Here is a 26,787-nt window from a genome sequence, read left to right as displayed (position 1 = left end):
CTTCTGCACCTGTCAGGTGCCATCTTGTATCTGCGGTTAAGCTAGCAGAAAATAGCCCTGGGAGCACAAAGCACTACAGGAACTGAAGAGAGGAGCTGGGCAGAATCTGAGCTCTGACCAGGAAATCTGGTCCGTTGTTCTGGAGAGGTGCTGGGTCATTGTACTGCAGGGTTTTTCAACTAAAATCATGTCTTCTGGGCAATATACCTTCTGACAATATGGTGACCGGAACATTATAGTAAATGGTATATGCCATCTATTATTTAAGTTAGGAACAAACACATGAGGAAAATAAAATCTGAAATTGTTTCTAAAAGAAGTCAGTCTAATTAACCTCTATTACAAAAAAGAGATGAATTAGCCTGTCAAAGCTGACCAGTCAAAATTGACTTGTCTGTTAGATAATCCACTTAAAAACTACATAACACATTACAGAGCCCCTGGACACACTTCATTATGTCCACTGGAAAACATACAGTGGTACAACACCTGCCTTTGTTGTATATGCTGCAAAAATAGACTGGCCATCAGCTTCTCAGAGCTGCGCCTACATTATAGTGATGGGATTTCCGGCTCTTTTTAGAGAACCGGCTCTTTCGGCTCTGCTCACTAAAAAGAGCCGGCACTTTCGGCTCCGAACCGGCTCTTCAGGTTGTTTTGTTGCTTTAATTAATTTATTATTAACAATAATGTAAAATTATGCACAAAAGGAATTACTAATGTAAAAAAAAGTGGTTTTATTTATATATATAAATATATGCGGTGGCCCCTAGAGACAAAGCACGTACAAACTCCAAAACACATTTCTAGCTTTAAGTGAACTTCCAAAACAGAGCTACCTAGATCATTTAAATTACACAATTGAAAGCATATGTGTATTGTTTGTGTATTTATACACAAGCACTCATATATATTCGAATAATTAAAAAAAAAATTCATTTTCCTGTTACTACCACACACCAAATCCGGTCGTTGGTACTTCCTGGCTTGTGTAGCCACTAGGTAACAAAAGCTCAACACTGCGCCTAGCATCCTGGAGCACTTCTGTTGTGTTTTGTACGTGCTTCAGGGTTTGTACGTGCTATGGAGTTTGTACGTGTTTTGGAGTTTTTACGTGTTTTGAAGTTTTTACGTGCTTTGTCTCTAGGGGCCACCGTAAATATACGTTTATTTATTCACTCCACATAAAAGTGCGAGAGAGAGGGTGAGAGAAAGGGAAAAAAAAAAAACCCCACGGCTCGCAATAAGGAGCCGGCTCGCGTCGTTCACGTCAAAGATCCGGCTCTAAGAGCCGTTTCGTTCGTGACCGACACATCACTACTACATTAGAGCCTGTGAAGCCCTGCTTGATAGTTAATGCATAAATTATCAGTGAGTACAGAGCAGGAGATGTACTCTCAGTATATACAACTTTAACAGTTTCTAACTTGCCTCTAGTCTGTTGACTACTGGATCAGAAATACGGTAATTTAACAATTTTTAAGACACCAGTCATTGGCTTGTGTTGTCAGAAAAAAGATATTTTCTCCATTTCAGTATCAGAATTTCTGCTTTTTGTGCACCTGCAGTCAGGGCCTTTGTGTAACAATATTGCAGCAGACTGCAGGGAAACTGAAACCTGCTCTCTAACTATGCACACCTTGTCCTCTTAGTTCATTTTTGTGAAGCTGCCTTGAGAGATTGTAGGTAATTTTTGACTTTTAATACTCATATGTCCACAGTTTTACAAAAGTAACCATTTTGCTAACAAAAAGGTAAGCAAATTATTGGGTGAGCTTTAACTGTATCCATAACACTGTGAAAAGCTTAAACCTCCCACTATCCAAGACAATTAGCATTTCATTACCATTTGAAAAACTACAGCACCATGCCAGCCAGTAACTAGAAGGTCTAACAGAGCCAAACCTGAGTCACAGTAAAGTGTGCCAAATTTCAGAGATGGTTGTATTTCACACACCTTAGGTTTGTCAAATTTGCATATTTTTGGAAACGCTTTTTCTTGCCGTTATGGGTCACGATGCAAAGTGGGCTAATGCTAGTTCTTGGTTAAGATGCCAAACCTTAAATTGTGTGTATATGTGTGTGAATCATGATCATCACAAGCACATTAACCTGAAAAATAAATATAACTTGAGTTAGTATATGTGTTTTGCTGTTCTGTGCTCTGTCTTTAACGTGACAGCAAAAACATCACGTTGTTCTAGTAGCTGCAAGTCCAGCAGCGTGAAAAAAAGTGACTTAGCAGCATTAGGACCAAGGCTTAAGTGCAATCAAACTATGTTTGATAGCTTTTGTTTTTACCCACTGTCCGTTCAGATAAAATGAACAAGTTAGACTGTGGCTCGATTCATAAAAAGTACTGGCAAGCAGTGCTGAACTCTTCCTTCTTTCTTCCAAGAGCATGCTGTGACTGGCTCCAGGCCACAGTAACCCTGACAAGAATAAGTGGTTCAGCGAAATTAATTATTAAATGATGGTGGTAATTGAAAAGGTTTAACTCGCACTGTAGGTGCCTGATTCTCCCCTGTACTCTTATCTTATGAACCTGGGGCCAATTCATTTGCTTCCCTCTAATGGGCTAAAGCTAAAATCCCACTTGAGCAAGCATCTGTATCGCTCAAGTGTCCTTGAGCAACACACTGAATCACTGACAGCTGACTGTGACTCCTGACCTGTGTGGGGAGGAAGAAAAAGATCAATCTCCATAAATTATTCTTGATTATTATCCATTATTGATCATACCCTGCTGGAAGGTATCAATAAGGGAAAAGGGAAGAAGGGCCCACTGTGTTCCTACACTGCCTGGATCCATATTTGACTGTTGAAAAACCCCCAACAAACAATAAAGTGAAGCTTCCTGTCCACCAGTCAAGTTGCCCTTGACTGAGTGAATATTTGGGTGGCTCCACCACAGCAGCTTTGATTTGGATGAATTTTATTCACTGATTTTTACTTGAGAGTTGCATCTCAGCAATGATACTGATACTACATTATTTAAAGATTAGTCAGTAAATTAGCAAGTAACACCTCTGAAGTGGAAAACATCAGCTACTGGCTAGCAACTTTATGGGCTTTGAGATGTTTGAGCACTTGAAGAAGAGATACTTTTTCAAGTAAACTAAACTAACAATCTATTTTTGGTTACTTTTTATATAAATCTGGGTTAAGAGTCGACTAAGTTTTATTATATTTGAAAATTGGTGCCAGGGGATTTTTTAAAATTATTATTCTAATATCTATACATCAACCAATATTAGGTATGCATGTGTTAAGTATGTCATTATACTGAGAAGGAAAAAAAATTGTCTGTTGTAATTTTATTTTTCATTCACCCCCCCCCCCCCCCCCCCAAAAAAAAAAACAAAACAAAAACCAAGAACCTTAACATGAAGACACCACTCGACTCTCTACTGTCATCAGCTGTGTTCATCTGTGATGCTGCTCTAATACGTGTGAGGCAGAGGACATTAAGAGTAAAGTTGTGTCCACAATGGAAGCAGTTTGCAGCGACATGGTAACCAGGGACCATAGAAAATGAATGACATTCAGTGACTTATGGACAAAATAACTGCTCCCAGCACAAAGTCAGTGGGACAGACACCTCCAGTGTGAATGCAGCTTTAAAACACAAAGGGGAACGAGCATCTCTGATTGGCAAACACTATGATGACACTAGGTATTAACTCAGCATGTCCTGTAAAAATAAATATACATGTTCACTATCGAAAAAACAATTATACCATACACCAGCATATCTAGTTCTGTGTCAGCTTATAATATTACCTGACTGATAAATCATGGAGCTATAACAGATATCACAGACAAGAAAGGTAAGAAATAAGCTTCTTTATTCAATCACACTCACTGAAAAAAAAAACAACTATTTGCTAATAGAAAACAGAGACTCGTGTTTTACTCGGCACATACAGAGAGATACACAGAAATCTAATCAACAACACTAACACATACATATCTAATCAATCACATCCTGGACACACAGCAGTTGCTTAAAATAATCTCTTGAACATGCAGTGATAAATAACTGCATATGAAAAGTGTTGGAAAACAGAAAAGGCATGAAAATAAAAGCAAAAAGGAGCAGCAGCCACAACATTGCAGGGGGGACATCATAAAGTGTACAGTAAGGAAAATGGCGCAGTCTCAACAATATAAGTCATTATTCTGATGGCAGTGTTTTGCCATTCCATAAAACATCTCTTGCTACATTCCTACTATGACATAGTTTCACCTCCATTTAAAGATTTATCAGTACATTTGTGCACTGGAGCTACCCACATGCAGTATTTCATTTGCAGACTACACTAAAACATGTTTAACAGGCAGCTGTTTCCAGCTAAAATTCAATATTAGACTTCCTTATACCAGCCAGAAAACCTTAGAGGAATCTAAGTTAAAAGACACATAACTGGGAATTTTATCCTAATTAACAGAGGTTCACACAAGGCTGTGAAACACTAAGCTGCAAAAATACCTTGTTAGCTCAAGGAAAATGCTTTTTACACAAGGCAGTGAAATCCAACTGTCCAGCAGCAAACTGCTGGATACAGCAGGGAAAATGTTTAACGCTAATTACAGCCTGGCGTAACAGATATACACTCGAGAAAATGATAATATTACAGTTGTAATTACTGCCAATTAGAGAAAAATTTATTATTTATGAAGGAATTTATTTAAGCAGGAAAACAGAGAGAAGTGATTTGTTACTGGGCAGCGTGGAGCTATAAATATTACATAAGAGGAACTAATCTAAAGATATTAAACTCTACGATACGTTCTGGCTGTGGCTCAGGTGGTAGAGCAGATCAGCTACTGATCGGAAGGTTGGTGGTTCGATCCTTGGCTTCCCCAGTCTGCATGCCAAATATCCTTGGGCAAGATACTAACCCCAAGTTGCCCTCCGATGCGTTCATCGGAGTATAAATGTGTGTGAATGTAGTTTACTTTGCACTTGAGTTTAGAAGTGCTTGTATGAGTGGGTGAATGAGGCATGTTGTATAGAGCGCTTTGAGTACTCCGGGAGAGTAGAAAAGCGCTATATAAGAATCAGTCCATTTACCATTTCTGAAATGACTTAACTGTGAATATCCAAGACACTGATTACTGCTGTATTATGAAACTGTTGCATTATCTGTAAGTCCTTCATGACATTTTTGGAAGCAGTGTTAAACTTAGCAAATATTAGAAAAGAGCTCTATGATCTGAGGTGACTGACATGAATGATGAGTAGCTGAAACCATGTGAAAAAGGTTGCTTTGGTTTTGACTAGATCCTGTAAATGACTATGTATGGAATTTAACAATTGTGAGGCAAAAGACGCCACACAAAAAGTTAGGCCTGGTACTAGAAGTAATATGTATTTTAATTGCATATCAATTTTAATTCCATTTAGATTGCATAGTCTTAACATAAAGCAATAAATGTAATTGTAAAAAAATGTGTCAAACAATTGATTTATTTGTCAGTAAGACTACATCTTACTGACAAATATGCATTACATTATTTTTATTACTTTACATTTAAACTACGTAAAAAACGAGTAGAATCAAAATTTTTGTGCAATTAAATTATATAATCTTAAATATCAGGCCTGAATATTTTTTTTCCCCAAACGGACACCATGAAAACACACACACGCACGCACGCACACACACACCAATAGACAAGTCAAAAACCATTTTTTTAAAAATCGTATTCTAAAATGTCTTTTGTTCCTTACAGAGAAACTACATTGCATACTGTAAAAGGTAAAGAACCAGTGTTTTGACTAACACATAAAACATTTTATATATTATTTTTCACAAATAAATCTGCTGATCTGAATTCTAGTTTTATTAGAAGAGACAAAGTTTTGCACTTTCTTTCTAAATAAAAGCGATGAACTTTTCATTCGTTATTGGCCGTTTCTGACCATGGTTCAAGTCTTCTGCAGTTCATCCCGGGCTGAGCATGGAAACAGCACCATGCAACAGCCATTTTACAGACCATAATCCAACAGAGTCCCCCTTTTCCAAAGTGATTGACTGAAACAGTGACTTCACCATTATATGAAACTGCACAAACAAACAAGGAGGCCTTGTGCTCACACTAGGTCCTGCATGTAAGAACATCGGCAAAGGGGCCTAATAGATTCTTGTTGAAGATGCACCTAACCCACACCAGGTAAGTGGTGAAGGGCTTAATGTTTTCTGAAAACGTGTAGTTCTGCTGGGGAAGGATATAAGGCATGTAGGTGTTCTCTCCCTGCTCCTGGATCCACACCTCGTACTTCACCTCTCTCACTTTTAGGAATTTCAAATTCCATGGGATCTGCCAAGAGACTGTGAGTTTAGCCTCATTAGTGGTTTGTACTGAAGTTTGACATTTAGGTTCTCTGACCCGGCCCGGATGGACCGTGCTGGCCACCTTGGCCTTTTTTAAGCTGGGCTTGGTCTTCATGCCTTCTTTGAGGACTTCCAGAAAGGACGGGATGTCCACTAAAGTGTCCTGATAGATCCGGAAGAGCCACTCTGGGTTGCGGCAGCAAAGGTGCCTGGGGACTTCCTTGCTTGCCTGGATCCGATCCTGCTCCTCTTTGTCCAAGTGAGCAATGCCTCCTTGTTCCCAGGGTCTGTCTGGGTGGGTGACAGTATTCTCCTCCTTAGTGTTCCTCCAGGAGATGTAGTGAATGTCCATGCCTGGAAGGGAGGCAAGAGTTTTATATGGTGTATACTGCTCAGGGTTCACAGCAAAAGGGAACAGCTCCACCACAGCAGCACCTCTAGGGAGGAAGAGTGAGGTGATAAGCTGAGCTCCATGCATGCTGACCAACATGGAAGCGCCACTGATGACCTGTACAATACTGGGAAAAGACTGCTCTTCCAAGGACACTGTGACCACTCTCATCTGAAACTCTTGGGCCAGCGCCATGATTACCTCTGCTTCATTCAGTATAAGTCTTGTTGTTGACCGACTGAAAACGACAATGTAGTCATCCTTCTTCTCTTTCTCCTTCTCATCCTCAGCGCTTCCTCCCTCCTTCTCCATCTCCTCTACCCTTGTAATGCTCATTTTGTCCATCAGAGCTCTGGCAAACTGCCTGATCTCATTGCCTGAGACCAAGATGTTAGCTTTGGGCCCCTGTGGCTGGACAAAGCCATATTGGTACCAGGTAGTCATTTTGGACAAGCCAACATAAGATTTAGTAAAGCACATGAGCTTTCCAAAGTTTTTAAGCTGTTCTTTGAGAAGCGGTTGCTTACTACTGAGAAGACGGTAAAGGTCAAAATGTGGGCCTTCACTCCAGCCCTCCATGAACACAAGACGAGCCTCGTCATCCAAATCTGAATACTGCTTCATGGTATAGTAGGCTGGGAGGAGGTCGTCGTGGAATACATGCATGAGGTTATCAGGATTAAACCGATTCAGGATCAGTGTTATATCTGGTACAAACACAGGCTTGGGCATAAACTTTAAAGCAGCAGCTGGGAGCTCTAGAAAGTTGAAATATTGGGTATTGTGATCTTCTACTGAAGACAAGTCCAGCAGGGCAGGTTGGAAACGTCTGGACCCCAGGTTAGGCAGCATGACAGAGGAATTGGAGTGGAAGAACACAAACTCCTCTGCCTCAGAGCAGTAACAGAGGTAGTCAAAGCGGCAGATGCGGTCAGTGTGCATCTTCCCAGTGCAGACCATGCGGGTGCCGTGTTCCTGAAGTGCCTGCAGAGCAACATGGTAGTCGATACGGGCCTGTGAGACCTCCTGGGACTGCTGTGTCATATGCAGCTCTTCCTCCAACAGAGCAGCATGCTCACTCAGCTTGGAATATTTCCAAAGCAGAGCTGCGACCACAGAGACCAGCAGACCATTAACAAGTGCACCCACACTCATCCTGCAACCTGCCACTGAAGCCCGCATCACTGCTGCTGCTTAGGACCCACCTCCTGACTCCAACTGGCCTCCAACCTCAGACTGAGGCGACGAGACATCCGCTGCCAGGAGCAGACTTAAAGAAGGGGAAGAAGAGATGAGCACAAGTTAAAATATAGACATTAAAAAATCTATTTAAAAATAAAATAAAATAAAAAAAGGCATTGTTGCTACAAGCAATTATCTAATTAACAATATAGCACACAGAGGACAGCTAATAACCAAATTAATAGTCAGACCTATAAGGCTGCAGTGCTTTTCATGTAAGCAACACAATATCTGGTGATTCATCTGAACAGATCTCAGCTCTCACCTTTGGGAATAGCAGCTGTTTACCTAAGCGAACAAATGAGACATTTTCCTAACCTTACATCCTCTGTCACCCTCCCTGAATATGTCAAGACAAATTACAGTGCGAGGAGGCACAGAGAAAGGAACAACACTATTGCTTTCAACTCTACTCATCTGCATACTGAGAGAACAAGTGAGTCATTGAGAGACTCAAAATCAAACCAGCGGCTAATAGCAAGCAGCTGCCAGCAGACACACGGCAGCTAGCATGCTAAATACCTACTTGAGGGCCAACTTGGTTAAAACAACAGTTACTACAATAATCAATTACTTAACATGCTATTCCTAATTTTTGAATGATATATGTACCCAGAGGAGGAGGTTAAATTTAAATGTATACTTTGGTATGCCATGCAATAAGTAATAATTTTATAAAAGGCATTTAGAGAGTGAATCATCCCCTCTCTACAACAGGTCTTGTGACACAAAGTAAACTAAATCAGGTCAGACTAAACTAAGAATGCACACACGCAAATTAAGCAAAGTGTCAAGAACAACACATCGACATGAACCTAGCCTGGGGAAATGTTTGTTTTTTTATACACCATCTTCTTTCCAAGGTCAGGACCCATTTATAACTTGCAGTGTATGTACTGCTCTAACACTTTTCCAGTACTTCATTTTATCTTGTTCACTGCATCATTTCGTTCCTGTTATATCATATAAAATTTGCACTTTTGTTTTTTGCTCCCTTGTTGTTGCCCTCCTGGACTCCCTGAGTTTCTTGCATGCTGTCTCTCTTCAGCAGGAGTTGACCTGACTCCCTGGGCTATTTTTGACATCCATGCAAGTACAATATGTTATTGGCAATAGGGTCATTTTTTGTGATCAACCTGAATACACACAGGCACAATATAGGCAAAACTCCCAAACACAAAATTAACAACGTAGTGCGTGCTGTACAGTGTAGCGAGGAATGCTCAGACCTCTAGACTGAAGAGACCAAACAGCCACTTCATAAACGCACAACACAGAAGAGCCACCTTGACGGGACAAGACTCGGCTGTCCATCTGCATCTAAAGGACAAAGGTCACTCTTTCAAGGATGCCAATGTTCACATTTTGGACAGAGAAGACAGATGGTTTGAAAGAGGAGTGAAAGAAGCCATCTATGTCCACTGTGAACGACCATCTTTGAACAGAGGCGATGGTTTACGACACCAACTGTCTGCCATCGATAATCAAGTTTTGAGATCCCTTACCAGACGCCTTAACCGCCCAATCATGATAGGGTTGGGCTAGGCTTCACAATGGGTTCACCCGAAACCTTGGCTGATTGTGACCCACACCAGTTTTCATACCTTGGCTCGTGTGATTAGGTAGAGGATCAATAGGGGGTCCATGACCCTCTTGTGGACACTCCCATAGGGCTTAAAATCTATATCATATAAAATTTGCACTTTTGTTTTCTGCTCCCTTGTTGTTGCCCTCCTGGACTCCCTGAGTTTCTTGCATGCTGTCTCTCTTCAGCAGGAGTTGACCTGACTCCCTGGGCTATTTTTGACATCCATGCAAGTACAATATGTTATTGGCAATAGGGTCATTTTTTGTGATCAACCTGAATACACACAGGCACAATATAGGCAAAACTCCCAAACACAAAATTAACAACGTAGTGCGTGCTGTACAGTGTAGCGAGGAATGCTCAGACCTCTAGACTGAAGAGACCAAACAGCCACTTCATAAACGCACAACACAGAAGAGCCACCTTGACTTGACAAGACTCAGCAGTCCATCTGCATCTAAAGGACAAAGGTCACTCTTTCAAGAATGCCAATGTTCACATTTTGGACAGAGAAGACAGATGGTTTGAAAGAGGAGTGAAAGAAGCCATCTATGTCCACTGTGAACGACCATCTTTGAACAGAGGCGATGGTTTACGACACCAACTGTCTGCCATCGATAATCAAGTTTTGAGATCCCTTACCAGACGCCTTAACCGCCCAATCATGATAGGGTTGGGCTAGGCTTCACAATGGGTTCACCCGAAACCTTGGCTGATTGTGACCCACACCCGTTTTCATACCTTGGCTCGTGTGATTAGGTAGAGGATCAATAGGGGGTCCATGACCCTCTTGTGGACACTCCCATAGGGCTTAAAATCTATATCATATAAAATTTGCACTTTTGTTTTCTGCTCCCTTGTTGTTGCCCTCCTGGACTCCCTGAGTTTCTTGCATGCTGTCTCTCTTCAGCAGGAGTTGACCTGACTCCCTGGGCTATTTTTGACATCCATGCAAGTACAATATGTTATTGGCAATAGGGTCATTTTTTGTGATCAACCTGAACACACACAGGCACAATATAGGCAAAACTCCCAAACACAAAATTAACAACGTAGTGCGTGCTGTACAGTGTAGCGAGGAATGCTCAGACCTCTAGACTGAAGAGACCAAACAGCCACTTCATAAACGCACAACACAGAAGAGCCACCTTGACTTGACAAGACTCAGCAGTCCATCTGCATCTAAAGGACAAAGGTCACTCTTTCAAGAATGCCAATGTTCACATTTTGGACAGAGAAGACAGATGGTTTGAAAGAGGAGTGAAAGAAGCCATCTATGTCCACTGTGAACGACCATCTTTGAACAGAGGCGATGGTTTACGACACCAACTGTCTGCCATCGATAATCAAGTTTTGAGATCCCTTACCAGACGCCTTAACCGCCCAATCATGATAGGGTTGGGCTAGGCTTCACAATGGGTTCACCCGAAACCTTGGCTGATTGTGACCCACACCCGTTTTCATACCTTGGCTCGTGTGATTAGGTAGAGGATCAATAGGGGGTCCATGACCCTCTTGTGGACACTCCCATAGGGCTTAAAATCTGGGACTCCCATAGGGCTTAAAATCTGGGACCACCAAATCCTAAGACCAGTTGGTGGTTCTTTAAGTTTCCCTGAAGATGTTTCAGAGAGATGAAATATAAAGGACGCTTTTCTTTCAAAGCTCCTTAGACTATGATGACCTGGATGACTGAGAACCTTTGCAGACAAATATAGGCAGTTCAAAACGTGGCAATGAACAGCTGCTGCAGAGAATAAAGAAGGGTTGCACCAGCTCGACCTACTCTAGGTCTTAGGCAAAGTCTGCCACAATATGGCATTCTAGGTCCAAGGTTTTAAAAGTTGAAGCATCTCGTTTTATTATTTTGTTCTCCGGATGACAACCAGGACAGTATGTCGCTAGCTGGGATGCATCTTGACCAATCTGATGATCATAGCATTTATCTCTTCAGCTAGCTTCATAATTCTCATACAAAAATTCTGGTTTTATAAATGTCACTAGCTCATCTTTATTTTCCAAGCTGCTGTCTTTAAAGCCCAAAATGTTACTCTGCAATATACACTAACGGTCAAAAGTCTTAGAACACCCCAATTTTTCCAGTTATTCATTCCAATTCAAGTCATTCAAGTCCAATGAATAGCTTGAAACGGTACAAAGGTAAGTGGTGAACTGCCAGAGGTTAAAAAAAAAAGGGGTAAGGTTACCAAAACTGAAAAATAATGTACACTTCAGTGTTATACAAAAAGGCCTTTATCAGGGAACACAAAATGCGTTAACAATTTAAAGCTGCAGCAATGGAGGTTGACCAAGCCTTAAAGCTGGTGCTACTAATTCCTACAGCTGTTCTAACTTTTCTGGATTACTTACAACCCCCTCTGTCTGCATAAAAGCAGTGTTGGAACACACTGTGATACCGTACCCTCGTGAGCATCAATTGAACAGTATTGTACTGCAGAAAGTAGTGTGTTACTACAAAAATGGCGAGAAAAAGGCAATTAACAATGGAAGAGAGACAGACCATCATAACACTTAAAAATGCAAGTCTTTCCTACAGAGAAATTGCAAAGAAAGACAAGGTGTCAGTGAGTACAGTTTCCTTTATCATCAAGAGACACTCAGACACTGGGGCAAACTCTGACAGAAAGGTGTCTGCCAGACCCAAAGCCACAACTGAATCAGAGGACAAGTTTCTGAGAGCTAACAGCTTGCGTGATAGGTGGCTCACAGGCAACAGCTTCAAGCACAGCTTAATAATGGTCGTAATAAGTAAGCCTCACTTTCAACTGTGAAGGGAAGACTTCGAGCTGCAGGTTTGACAGGACGAGTTGCAGCAAGAAAGTCATTGCATAAGATGTCATTATAAGACAAAGAGGCTTGCCTGGGCTGGAAGGTATTATGGACTGATTAATCAAAATTTGAAATCTTTGGTTCATCACACAGGATCTTTGTATGCCTTCAAGTAGGCAAAAGGATGGCTCCACAGTGTGTGGCATCCACTGTCAAACATGGAGGAGGAAGTGTGATGGTCTGGGGCTGTTTTGCTGGATCCAGGGTCAGTGACTTGTGCAGAGTAAGAGGCACCCTGAACAAAAACGGCTACCACAGCACTCTGCAGCGCCATGCAGTACCCTCTGGTATGCACCTAGTTGGTCAGGGGTTTATCCTACAGCAAGATAATGACCTAAAACATAAGTCCAAGCTTTGCCAGAACTACCTCTGGAGAAAAAGAAACTTCTAAGCTTGAAAACATGGAGTGACCAGCACAGTCTCCAGACTTCATCAAACTGGTTTGGGATGAACTGGACAGAAGAGTGAAAGCAAAGCAACCTACAGGTGCCACACATTTATGGGAAGCTCTGCTGATAAGGGAAGAACTTTGTGAAGAATATTTGATTTCTATTGTAGAAAGAATGCCACAGGTGAGTTCAGCTGTTATAGCTGCCAAAGGTGGCTACTTTGATGAGTCAAAAGTTTAAAATACATTTTGGTCGATAAATTAATTCCTTTTTTTTTTCTTTCTTTTTTTTTTTTAACTCCAACTGCTTATTTGTACTATGCTTTCATTTCAGAGTGCAATGAGACATTAAATTGTTTAATGTCTCATTGCACTCTTTATTATATAAAAAACTGGAAAAATTGGGGTGTTCTAAAACCTTGGACCAGTAGTGTGATATGTAATATACTGTGTGTGTGTGTGTGTGTGTGTGTGTGTGTGTGTGTGTGTGTGTGTGTGTGTGTGTGTATATATATATATATATATATATAAAAAAATGTGTGGTGGAAACAAAGTTAGTTTTTATAAGCAGCATCTGCAAACAGTTGCTTTATATGCAAATATATACACTGAACTCAAAAGAGGAAACATGCAGGTCATGAAGACTACAGAGGAAAAGGATTTGTCTTTATTCCCTTCAAAAAAAACATTCCTTCCTGTAAAATAAGCCGATAAAGAATGCTTAATGCCATTTCCCATGACAAAATGTCACAGAAGAAGCACAATGAATGGGAATCAAAGCACCATATACAGAAGCATCACATTGATGCTGATGCAGCAGTAAAAATAAAGTGAAACGAAGTGTGAAGAGGAGGCTGCTAGTGAGGCTAACATTAGGCTGGCAGCCTGCATGCGCTGTTTGCTCCACAACGACAAGGGTGCGCAAGACAAGGCTTGCAGTGCCAGCAGTCCTGTTTAATCTCCCTGACTGCACACTGGCTCCCACAGGGATGCATGTGAATACCCCCTGCAATTTGACTGAGCCAAGAAACCAAAGGCTTCAAAATGTCAAAGCCACTGCAAGACACCACAGCATGCACAAAACACTCTCATTTGCATCGCTATGTATTACAGACTGCAAACAGAGACCTGAACAACTGTAAGCTGCTTCCTGGATCTGGTCACATCACAGAGCTAAAGTAAATCCAAAACATGGAAGTGCTTTCCAAAGTCTGATGTCTCTGTGTATACTTACATGTATTTGGAGTCATTTAAACTGACTCTTTGGCAGTGTGATGGAGAGAGCCAATATACTGCCTAAGAATAGCAATGTTCAAATAAGTAAAAGGTCACAGCAGTCACCAAATATAATCAAATTTGAGTTAAGCTCTGGTTATAATACAGAGTCATATTCTTTTTCTCTGTGTGCAAATATACAGTTGTGGCCAAAAGTTTTGAGAATGACACAAATATTAGTTTTCACAAAGTTTGCTGCTTCAGTGTTTTTAGATCTTTGTGTCAGTTGTTTCTGTGATGTATTGAAGTATAATTACAAGCACTTCATAAGTTTCAAATGCTTTTATTGAGAATTACATCACGTTTATGCAAAGAGTCAATATTTGCAGTGTTGGCCCTTCTTTTTCAAGACCTCTGCAGTTGGCCTTGGCATGTTGCCAATCAACTTCTGGGCCAAATCCTAACTGATGGCAACCCATTCTTTCATAATCAATGCTTGGAGTTTGTCAGAATTAGTGGGTTTTTGTTTGTCCACCTGCCTCTTGAGGATTGACCACAAGTTCTCAATTGGATTAATCTGTTATTAGTTAATCTGTTATTAGACTCAATTGGCTTCTCTCAAAATGTAAAAGAACCCACCCACCACTTTAATCACACTCTAGATCTTGTTTTAACATATGGCATAGAAACTGAACATTTAACAGTGTTTCCTGAAAACCCTCTGCTGTCTGATCATTTCCTGATAACATTTACATTTACAATGATTGATTACACAGCAATGGAGAGTAGACTTTATCAAAGTAGATGTCTTTCTGAAAGTGCTGTAACTAAGTTTAAGAATATAATCCACCCACTGTTATCATCTTCAATGCCCTGTACCAACATAGAGCAGGGCAGCTATCTGAACGCTACTCCAACAGAGGTCGATTATCTTGTTAATAATTTTACCTCCTCACTACGTACGACTCTGGATACTGTAGCTCCAGTGAAAACTAAGGCCTCAAATCCGAAGTCCCTGACTCCGTGGTATAATTCTCAAACACGTAGCCTAAAGCAGATAACTCGTAAGCTGGAGAGGAAATGGCGTGTCACAAATTTAGAGGATCATCATTTAGCCTGGAGAAATAGTTTGCTGCTTTATAAGAAAGCCCTCCGCAAAGCCAGAACATCTTACTATTCGTCACTGATTGAAGAAAATAAGAACAACCCCAGGTTTCTCTTCAGCACTGTAGCCAGGCTGACAAAAAGTCAGAGCTCTACTGAGCCAACCATCCCTTTAACGTTAACTAGTAATGACTTCATGAACTTCTTCAGAAATAAAATTTTTATCATTAGAGAAAAAATTACCAATAATCATCCCACAGATGTAATATTATCTACAGCTACTTTTAGTACCATTGATGTTAAGTTAGACTCTTTTTCTCCAATCGATCTTTCTGAGTTAACTTCAATAATTAATTCCTCCAAACCATCAACGTGTCTTTTAGACCCCATTCCTACAACACTGCTTAAAGAAGTCCTGCCATTAATTAATTCTTCAATCTTAAATATAATCAACCTATCTCTAATAATTGGCTATGTACCACAGGCCTTCAAGGTGGCTGTAGTTAAACCCTTACTTAAAAAGCAATCTATAGACCCAGCTGTCTTAGCTAATTATAGGCCAATATCCAACCTTCCTTTCATATCAAAAATCCTTGAAAGAGTAGTTGTCAAACAGCTAACAGATCATCTGCAGAGGAATGGCTTATTTGAAGAGTTTCAGTCAGGTTTCAGAGCTCATCACAGCACAGAAACAGCTTTAGTGAAGGTTACAAATGATCTTCTTATGGCCTCTGACAGTGGACTCATCTCTGTGCTTGTCCTGCTAGACCTTAGTGCAGCGTTCGATACTGTTGATCATAATATCCTATTAGAGCGATTGGAACATGCTGTAGGTATTACAGGTACTGCGCTGCAGTGGTTTGTATCATATCTATCTAATAGACTCCAATTTGTTCAAGTAAATGAAGAGTCCTCTTCACACACTAAGGTCTATTATGGTGTTCCTCAGGGTTCAGTGCTAGGACCAATTCTATTTACATTATACATGCTTCCCCTAGGCAGCATCATTAGAAGACATAGCATAAATTTTCACTGCTATGCAGATGATACGCAGCTCTATCTATCCATGAAGCCAGGTAACACACACCAATTAGTTAAACTGCAGGAATGTCTTAAAGACATAAAGACCTGGATGGCCGCTAACTTTCTGCTTCTTAATTCAGATAAAACTGAGGTTATTGTACTCGGCCCTGAAAATCTTAGAAATATGGTATCTAACCAGATTCTTACTCTGGATGGGATTACCTTGGCCTCCAGTAATGCTGTGAGGAACCTTGGAGTCATTTTTGACCAGGACATGTCCTTCAAGGCACATATTAAACAAATATGTAAGACTGCTTTCTTCCATTTGCGTAACATCTCTAAAATTAGAAATATCCTGTCTCAGAGTGATGCTGAAAAACTAGTTCATGCCTTCATTACTTCCAGGCTGGACTACTGTAATTCTTTATTATCAGGATGTCCTAAAAACTCGCTGAAAAGTCTTCAGCTAATCCAAAATGCTGCAGCAAGAGTACTGACAGGGACTAGGAAGAGAGAGCATATTTCTCCTGTTTTGGCTTCCCTTCATTGGCTTCCTGTTAAATCCAGAATTGAATTCAAAATCCTGCTCCTCACTTACAAGGTCTTAAATAATCAGGCCCCATCTTATCTTAATGACCTTGTAGTACCATATCACCCTATTAGAGCACTTCGCTCTCGCTCTGCAGGCCTACTTGTTGTCCCTAGGGTATTTAAAAGTAGAATGGGAGGGAGAGCCTTCAGTTTTCAGGCCCCTCTTCTGTGGAACCAGCTTCCAGTTTGGATTCGGGAGACAGACACTATCTCTATTTTCAAGATTAGGCTTAAAACTTTCCTTTTTGCTAAAGCATATAGTTAGGGCTGGACCAGGTGACCCTGAATCCTCCCTTAGTTATGCTGCAATAGACGTAGGCTGCCGGGGATTCCCATGATGCATCGAGTTTTTCCTTTCCAGTCACCTTCTCACTCACTATGTGTTAATAGACCTCTCTGCATCGAATCATATCTGTTATTAATTTCTGTCTCTCTTCCACAGCATGTCTTTATCCTGTTTTCCTTCTTTCACCCCAACCGGTCGCAGCAGATGGCCGCTCCTCCCTGAGCCTGGTTCTGCCGGAGGTTTCTTCCTGTTAAAAGGGAGTTTTTCCTTCCCACTGTCGTCAAAGTGCTTGCTCATAGGGGGTCATATGATATGATTGTTGGGTTTTTCTCTGTATTTAATATTGTGCTATCTACTGTACAATATAAAGCGCCTTGAGGCGACTTTTGTTGTGATTTGGCGCTATATAAATAAAATTGAATTGAATTGAATTGAATTGGACTGAGGTCTGGGGAGTTCACTGGCCATGGACCCAAAATGATTTGTTCCCTGAGCTACTTAGGTATCACTTTGGCCTTATGGCATGGTGATCCATCATGCTGGAAAAGGCATTGTTCTTCATCAAACTGTTTTTGGATGGTTGGAAGAAGTTGCTTTCAGAGGATGTTTTGGTACCATTCTTTATGCATGGCTGTTTTTTTTGGCAAAATTGTGAGTGAGCCCACTCCCTTGGATGAGAAGCAGCCCCACACATGAATGGTCTCAGGATGCTTTACTGTTGGCATGAGACAGGACTGATGGTAGTGCTCACCTTTTCTTCTCTGGACAGTCCTTTTTCCAGATGCCCCAAACAATCGGAAAGGGGCTTCATCAGTGAAAATGACTTTACCCCACTCCTCAGCAGTCCACTTGGTGTACTTTTTGCAGAATATCAGTTTGTCCCTGATGTTTTTTTTGGAGAGAAGTGGCTTCTTTGCTTCCCTTTTTGACACCAGGCCATCTGCCAAAAGTCTTCGCCTCACTGTGCGTACAGATGCACTCACACCTGCCTGCTACCATTCCTGAGCAAGCTCTGCACTGGTGGCACTCTGATACCACAGATGAATCATCTTTAGGAGGCGGTCCTGGTGTTTGCTGGACTTTCTTGAGTGCCCTGAAGCTGTCTTCACAATAACTGAACCTCTTTCCTTGAAGTTCTTGATGATCTGATAAATGGTTGATTTAGGTGCAGTCTTAGTAGCAACAACATCCTTGCCTGTGAAGCCCTTTTTATGCAACGCAATGATGGCTACGTGTGTTTCCTTGCAGGTAACCATGTTTAATAGGAAGAACAACGATTTCAAGCATCACCCTCCTTTTAATGCATCCAGTCTGCTATTCTAACTCAGTTAGCATAACATAATGATCTCCAGCCTTGTGCTCGTCAACATTCTCACCTGAGTTGATGAGAACATTATTGAAATGATCTCAGCAGGTCCTTTTATGGCATGAAATGCTGTATGATGAAATGCAGTGGAAATTGAATTTTTGAGATTAAGTTCATTTTCATGGCAAAGAAGGATTTTGCAATTCATCTGATCACTCTCCATAACATTCTAGAGTATATGGAAATTGCTATCATAAAAACTGAAGCAGCAAACTTTGTGAAAACCAGTATTTGTGTCATTCTCAAAACTTTTGGCTACGACTGTACATACTGACTTTCCTACTCTCAATCCAGGAGTCAGAGTTGGTGTGATGATGATGATGATGACGAAGGACAGTACTGTCCAAAATATTGGTCTAAAATTTCCATATGTGGTTAAAGTGATTAAGATCTGGTGACTCTATAAGCCTTAGCATATGGCATTTCATTGATCCGTCCTTTTGAAACCATTAAGTGACTTATCATGCCCCGTGAATGATGGCACACCTCTCCCTTCACAATAGAAATGGATCGTAGGATAAGGATGATCACTCAGAAACACAGTGCATTGATTTGCTGTGACCATTTCCCCCCAGGACACAGGTGGACCCAATTTGTCCCTGCAAAATGACACTCGCAGTTTAACAGACCCAGCAGGCCCCCTTCTTATAGACATGGGTTCAGGCTTTTAAAAGGTGTGTACTGACAAGAAGAGACAAAAGCCCCATTTCCATTAGTACCTACTTGGATCGATCGGTTTACAGGGTTTTCCATTACGTCATAGTACGTGGTACCAGGTAGGGATGGGCAATATCATACCGTTCACGGTAATACCGGCAACAATAAGAAAATGAAATATCGCGATAGAATATGGGTAAAACGCGCATGCGCGGTGCCTTTGTTTTTATACGCACATGGCGGAAAAAGCATGGCGGCGACGGAGAATGAGAAGGGCGAAAGCGGATCGTTAAATGAAACAGATGAACCAGAATTGGTTTGTAAAAATGCTGCAACTTCAGTGGTGTGGAACTGGTTTAGCTTTCGTCCGTCAGATACACAACAAAGCACTATTTTTGGTAGAGCATGCTAGCGGGCCGTCGTTATTACCGTGTTTTTTGGAAAATACGGCACACTTAAAATCAATCCTTTGATTTTTCTGAAAATCGACAGTGCCCCTTATAATCCTGTGTGCCTTATGTATGAATTCTGGTTGTGTTTACTGACTTCGAAACGATTTTATGTGGTACACGGCACTCGAAAATCTGTCAAATGTTTTAGTACGACTTTGCTAAGCTATGAACCTGCACCGCTTGATGGATTGTCGGAGCATTACGGCTATCGTAGGCAGGAGCCTCGCGGAGTGATACGTACTGTGCTTCAAGATAATATTACCGTATTGTGTGTGTATAACCTCTTTTTAAGTTTTGTGGATATTATACATGGTTATGCTGAGGATATGTCGGCCAATTTCCACTGGAAATGCCTTTTGGTTAAACTGTCAGCAAGGAATTTGCATTTGCACTGTTAAATTTTTATATAACTTTAATGCACATAAAAAACAGCTGCTTGTTTAAGTGAAAATACATTTATTTATTTATTTTTTTTGCACTAATAAAGTTGTGGAGTTGTAAAGTATTTTGTTTAGTGTCAATTATATCGTCAGTTATATCGTTATCGCAAATTTTCAAATGTATATCGTGATAAATATTTTTGGTCATATCGCCCTGCTCTAGTACCAGGCACTATTTTAGTACCTACTCCCCCGGGGTTCCAAGCGATCTGAGCAGTTACTAAAATGTCAGCCTGCATGTCACCAATTGGCGGATGAGTAGTGTCCCTCCATGAGTCCTGAGAGTGTCTTGTTCACGAAAATTAAAACTGCCATTTTTAAAACCTGGCAACAAGGGAAATGGCTACAAAAAAAAAAACGACTCTGCGTTTCCTCGAGTCTGACGAAAAGCCACAGACCGGGCAGCAGGTCAGCTCGACATCCACCTTTTTTGTAGCATTTGTAAATGGTAAATGGCCTGCATTTGTATAGCGCTTTACTTAGTCCCTAAGGACTCCAAAGCGCTTTACACTACATTCAGTCATTCACCCATCCACACACACATTCAAACACTGGTGATGGCAAGCTACATTGTAGCCACAGCTGCCCTGGGGCGCACTGACAGAGGCGAGGCTGCCGGACACTGGCGCCACCGGGCCCTCTGACCACCACCAGTAGGCAAACATGGGGTTAGTATCTTGCCCAAGGATATTTGGCATGCAGCCAGGAGGCAGCATGTGTCACATATTAATTACATTGCGGGACACCCGGACGCATTGCTATGACGACAACCAAGCACGTTAAGTAGCTTGGTTGTACGGACTGTAATAGAAAACCAGTCGATACGGGTCGAGTCACGGCAAGTCGATCCAAGTAGGTACTAATGGAAAAGGGGCTTAACAGCACTGGTGACAAGAGACTGCAGAATCTCAACAAAATCCAAGATGATAGAGATCCCAAGTTATACTTTTCTCAAGTAACTTACGCATCTATGACTACAGTCAGCTACAAAAGAATTCATATCAAACCAATCCACTTTATGTGGACAGTGTATAGGGCAGTTTAATTAAAAATATTTAACAATATATCCTTTATTACGGTATAAACAAAATAAAGAGTTGTTCCTCAATATGGATCAAATCATACAGACACTGAAACTTTGCTTGTTTTAAACATTTCCCCTGCTCATTCAGAGATCCTTTCCTACCATGTTTTCAATCTAAAATTGAAAGCAGCATATGAAATATTCAGTGAATATCTTCCTAGCGATGAGCTGTAGGGATGGAGGAATTGTGAACTGAGCAAGAGCGAATGCAATAGCTTTGAAAGGCTTACCTGGCCTCAGTCAAATGACTTGATGTCACTTGATGTGCAAATACAGTTTAGCATTACACGAAGACTGTGTATTTTGTCTCTTAAAAGGTCCCTTTACTTTTTGCAGTTTAATGTCTTGTAGAATTTATTTAAAATAAATTACATTTTCTGTCACGATTCCACACAAAATAATCCCTTCAGATATCACAACTGTAATTACAGCCAATGTACTGAACTAAGAATGTGAAACATTTCTAAAACCCTTCTGTCGTTATGACTTTAAGCTATTTAAAATGAGAATCAAAACAAAATGTGAAAACAAAATATCTACAAAAAGTGAAGAATATTTAACATTTTCTGATGATACCTTCTACTGCACATTGACCAGTATGAATAAGCCATGACTGTAAGGTTGATTACAATAAAAAATGTTCATTTCTTTTTGCCATAAAATTGTGTAAAACAATAATGCAATATAATCACAACATAGTATTTAGAATCTACTGAAATTAAGTAACTGATGTTTATCTCTTGCAGGTTCAGCCTTGGTCACTTTCCTCAGATGAGCCTGTTCTCATATTACGTTAATATACTCAAAAGGAATCAGGATATTTGGAGAAATGTGATTAAGGCAGGACATGAGAGAACATGTTTACCTGGTTACTGTAATACTATTGTTAAGATGCAGTAGTAGATCAGATCCCCCCCTCCTGCTCTTCCCAGCCATTACTCCCAACTACTGTAAGAAGGTACCTTCTAAGTGACACAAGTGATGAGGCTTACTTTTCTCTACTGCCAACAAATGTTTGCTATGGAAATTTGCTCTTTGCATCCAGCTGTGCTGAAACGGAGCCAGTATTATTATTTTGAAACACTAATGTTTTGTTTCCACAATTATGAATGAATTTGTAAACTGGTTAATTTTGCTAATTGTGCTCATCAAGCAATCATAACTATCCTTTAAGACACCCAACACCCTCAATGTGTCTGAAATTCCATACTAGCATAATATTTAGCATGGTTAAATAGTATGTGAGCAGTTTTTAGTATGTCCCTAACCTTAATATGTATCCTGTAGTGAAAAGTTTATCTTATTCGCAGAATGGTAGAGCATGTCAGCACTGGCCTTACATAACCAATCACAATGCACATTATCAGTTGCAGTGGTGTAAAGCACATCTCCACTGGACTTTAGAGTATTGTAGATGTGTTCTCTGGAGTTATGAATCACACTTCTCCATCTGGCAATCCGATGGACGAGTCTGGATTTGGCAGTTGCTAGGAGAATGGTACTCTGATTGCATTGTGCGAAATGTAAAGTTTGGTGGAGGGTCGTCTAAGGAGCTTAGAAAGAAAAGCGTCTGGACTTCTTTAAGTTGCTTGAATGGTGGAGGTTCATTATCTGGATCATTTTCTGGATATTGATAGAGTTTGAAATTTTAGTGCTGTCATAATCATCAGAATCAGAATCAGAATAATTATTTTTCGTTACAGTGCTCCATTATAAACAAACATTAACAGAGACAGACAACACACTAACTAAGAATAGCACAATATATACAGGCATATATATACATAAAAGTCACTTATTAATAAATAGCTGAAAAAGAACATGTGCAAGAAGGGTGTAGCTGTTGCAGTAAACAGTGTGTTAAGTGGATGAGTTGTACAGGGAGATGGCCACAGGCAGGAATGATTTCCTGTGTCATTCAATGGTGCTTTTCGGTAATCTCAGTCTTTCACTGAACGTGCTCCTGTGACTGACCAGCATGTCATGGAGTGGGTGGGAGGTGTTATCCAACATTGTCTTTATCTTGGACAGCACCCGCCTCTCCGACACCACCTTGAGGGAGTCCAGCTCCATCCCCACAACATTACTGGCCTTACGAATCAGTTTATCGAGTCTGTTGGCATCTGCGACCCTCAGCCTGCTCCCCCAGCATGCAACAGCATAGAGGATCGCACTGGCCACAACAGACCATAAGAAGACTTTAAGTACATACATATATTGTTTTACTTTGTTATACGAAACATACATTTCAGGGCTCGCAAAATCGCTTGCCCGACGTCACGGGGCTAGCGATTTTTCCAGTTGGGCTACCAAAATTTATCTCAGCCCTGCCCTTCGGGCTATCATAGGAAGGAAAAGTATATGTCAATGCTTTTGCATTCTTTCGAAAATGTAGCTGAGTAATTATGTCATTGGCATCGATGAGCCACTGTCAATATGTGACATATTGAAATTGCGTTTGAATTTGCACTTGTTTTTTGCTTTCACTTTCACTTTGCGATCGCGCGAACGGTGTGTAGAGAGCGGCAGCACTGATTGGTGAGTGACGATTAATTGCGGACCAATTCCTCTGACATCGTCTTATCACTCATTAGCTTACTATTCAAACATGACAAGTGAAATCTCCCACAGCAAGCTTAAACATGTGAGAGGTTGATTGCGCAGAGAATCGCTGACCGTTATTTAAGTACGTGTGTAAAAGCAGCAGGATTTAAGCCGGCATTTTAGTTCTGCTCAGCCAAATAAGACAGGTCAGGGTGAAGAAGGGGCAGCCAAAGAAAAACCTACCACAAAACGGAAAAGTTATGACAAATCAGACTATGAGGCAAAAAGAAAGCTTTTTTGGTTTCATGGACAAAATAATTTCTGTAGCTGGAATATGACAAGCTAAATAACATGATGTTCTGCCAGGTGTGTTGTGAGTTTCATTCGATTTCTGAGTCAACAAGCGCCTTTGTTACTGGGACTAGTAATTTTAAGAAAGACTCCATCAGAACCCATGAGAAATGCAAGAAATGCATTATTGCCCAGTCTGCAATATCTTTCCCAGAACAAACAGCAATTGCAAAAAACATACTAAAAATAAACCAAGCACAAGAAGAAGTCCTGAAAAATCTGTTTAGAACAGCGTACTATGTTGCAAAGAGTGAACTACCATTGGCAAAATTTAGCAGTCTTTGCAAACTTCAAAAAGCAAACGGCCTAGATCTTGGTTCCACTTACCTCTTACCCTTGCCTTCAGTGGAAATTTCAGATTCAGGGTCTGACACAGACTGATTCATGTTCTACACAGTTCTTGCAAGCTCATAGAAATTTCTGTTCAATTAGAACCAAGTATTTGAGTTGGTGATTGTAATTTTTATACAGTTGTTGTGATTTGTATTTTAACAATTTTTTGATTAATTTTTGTTTCCGTTACAATATTATTCTTTAATGTATAATATTGTAAAGGAAACAAAACAGGAAACAAAACATAAAAAAAATTGCTCTTTTTTATTCGGGCTACTTAAATTTCTTTTGGGCTACCAAAAACTGAAGAGTGCCTGCCCGAAGGGCTACCAGAGATTTTGAAATTTTGCGAGCCTTGCATTTTATATTTGTTAATCATAATTGTTTCTGTTCGATTTTAGGTGCAAAGCCTTCAATAACCTGATTGGTAACACGTTTTTGGTAACAGAATTTAAAACTTGATAACAACACCCAGGGAAATACTTGATACCATTTTCGGTACCACCAGGAGATTATGACCTTATCCTGAAACAACAGAAGTAATGGCGAATGTCATGTCTCGAAAAAGTTAACTTGTTCATTTTCAACCCATTTTCCCAATTATCAGTTGAAATTTACCAGAAGTATTTCAGATTAAGATCAATACCAAATCTCTTCTGACACTTAAATTATGTGGTAATTGTATATATAACTTAAAAGGAAAGCTGTTGGCTACTGTGGCCTGCATTGAAAAAGGTTAAATCCGGTCTCCGAGATTTGAACTCCCAAATTTTTAGTAGACCATAGCACTTATGGTATCAATTTGAAACTCCTACAAACATGGGTGTCCATATGTTGCCCACCCACCCCACCTGGTAGGGTGACGACAATACCCCAAGCCTTTTACAGCTGAAGCGGGAAAATGACTAAAAAAAAACAAAAAAAAAAAAACGAATCGATGCATTCTGCATGCAAATCAATTTCATGTTTACATGCGTCAAAATGGTCCATAACTTCGGGCTCATGTGCATATGCTGCCCTCCGTACAGCTGCATTCCACGTGAGTGAAAGTCACGTATCCATGACTAATATCACCTCTCGTTTCCTTTTGACTGATAATTAAAACTGTAATTGGGAGGGGGTGGGGGCTTTGAAAGCGGGAAACATCATCAAGCAAAATAATAGCAGGTTATAGTATTTACTAATTCTTAAGGAATTTTAAAACAAATAAAATCTATGTTGTGCTTATTTTAGAAAGAGACCAGACATGATCCACAGCCACTCTCCACTATCCAGAGTCGTATGGATCGTCTCCTCCATCAATTGATGGAGGAATGCAAACAGTGTGTGGCTTCATACTGGTTTAAAACAGCAAGCGCAATATTGCATCCTCCATCATTTGTAGCATATTAAGGGCCCATAAGTTCAATTCAAGATTTGGTTCTTAAGCTGCCAAATGTTACACTTTATTCTATCTTCTCCATTACAATCACTGTATACAACAGTATCAAAGGACCCCTGCTCCTCAGAACCCCCCATTACTTCTCACCAATTGCATTAACATCCACTGTCATGGGTGTATACAAAACCTTGCCTGCATCAGTTTTGCATACAGGATCTAGAATCATCAGGCATCTTTGCATTCCCTCAGCGCTCCAACACTTCACATCTACTTTTTTTTTTTTTTACTGTCATGCGTTTCCTCAGCAACACATGACAGTAAAAATAGGCACATAATTATTATCAACCATCTACACCAACACCAGGGCCCTTCAGGAGGTCCTCAATCCTAAATAAATTCTATGCATTTAACCTATCTAGTCTAGTGGTAGGACTAGTGGACAGACACCATGGCTCTAGCTGTAAGCCCGTGCAAGTCAAGGCTCCCAAAGAAAAGTCACAATAAGAACATACAATCTCCACAGAGAAGGGCCCCACGCTGGCCCAGGTCCAAACCCAGGTATCAGTACTGACCACACAGACATGCTGCCTTTATTTTTGTGTGAAGATGTGAAAAATAAAAATACCTCTCAGGGAAAAAGACTTTTCTGTCTATGCATCAAGGACTCTGTTCTTTTTAAAGAAAAAAAATAGATGTAAGGTCATTAAAAATATCAGACATTTTTTTAAACCATAACCAATCAGGCTACAAAGCTCTGAGAAGAAACACAATTAGCGAGTTCATCACTATGAGCAACCATTACTTGTAGTCGTTTGATTTATTATTAATGTGAAAATATTGACTAATAGAACTTAGTCAAGACATACCTGATAAAAGCACTAAAAACTAGTTGAATAATGAGCACGCAGCTGCTACTTTTTAAAAACACAGCAGCCTGAATTCTAAAGTAACAGCAGCTGTGTGAGCCTGTAACAACAGAGCCCCCTGTTAGCCTAGTTCCATCAGCATGTGACTTTACACTGTCATTTTCTAGCAGCCAAATATTTACAACAGATTTAATAAATGCAAGGATTGGGCTAGTCAAAGGCTGATTTCACTATGATGAAATTCTGCATTAGTTTTGACGCTTATTTTCCTAATATCCAAATAAAATTTCAAAA

General features: G+C 40.4%; 1 protein-coding gene across 1 annotated transcript in view; it reads right to left on the bottom strand.

The window, feature by feature from the left end:
* Positions 1-3,831: 3,831 nt before the first annotated feature.
* pomgnt2 (protein O-linked mannose N-acetylglucosaminyltransferase 2 (beta 1,4-)) overlaps positions 3,832-26,787 on the bottom strand; it is a 34,583-nt gene continuing 11,627 nt past the window's right edge. Inside the window, exon 2 of the mRNA XM_063487768.1 lies at positions 3,832-8,002. Within this exon, the coding sequence (XP_063343838.1) occupies positions 6,106-7,914 (1,809 nt within the window). The 5' untranslated portion in view covers positions 7,915-8,002 and the 3' untranslated portion in view covers positions 3,832-6,105. The remainder of the gene's footprint in view (positions 8,003-26,787) is intronic.

The sequence above is a fragment of the Pelmatolapia mariae genome, linkage group LG10_11 (assembly GCF_036321145.2).
Source record: "Pelmatolapia mariae isolate MD_Pm_ZW linkage group LG10_11, Pm_UMD_F_2, whole genome shotgun sequence".
NCBI lineage: Eukaryota > Metazoa > Chordata > Actinopteri > Cichliformes > Cichlidae > Pelmatolapia > Pelmatolapia mariae.
Note: the sequence above shows the minus strand (reverse complement) of the source record. Positions and strands in the feature narration are given on the sequence as shown.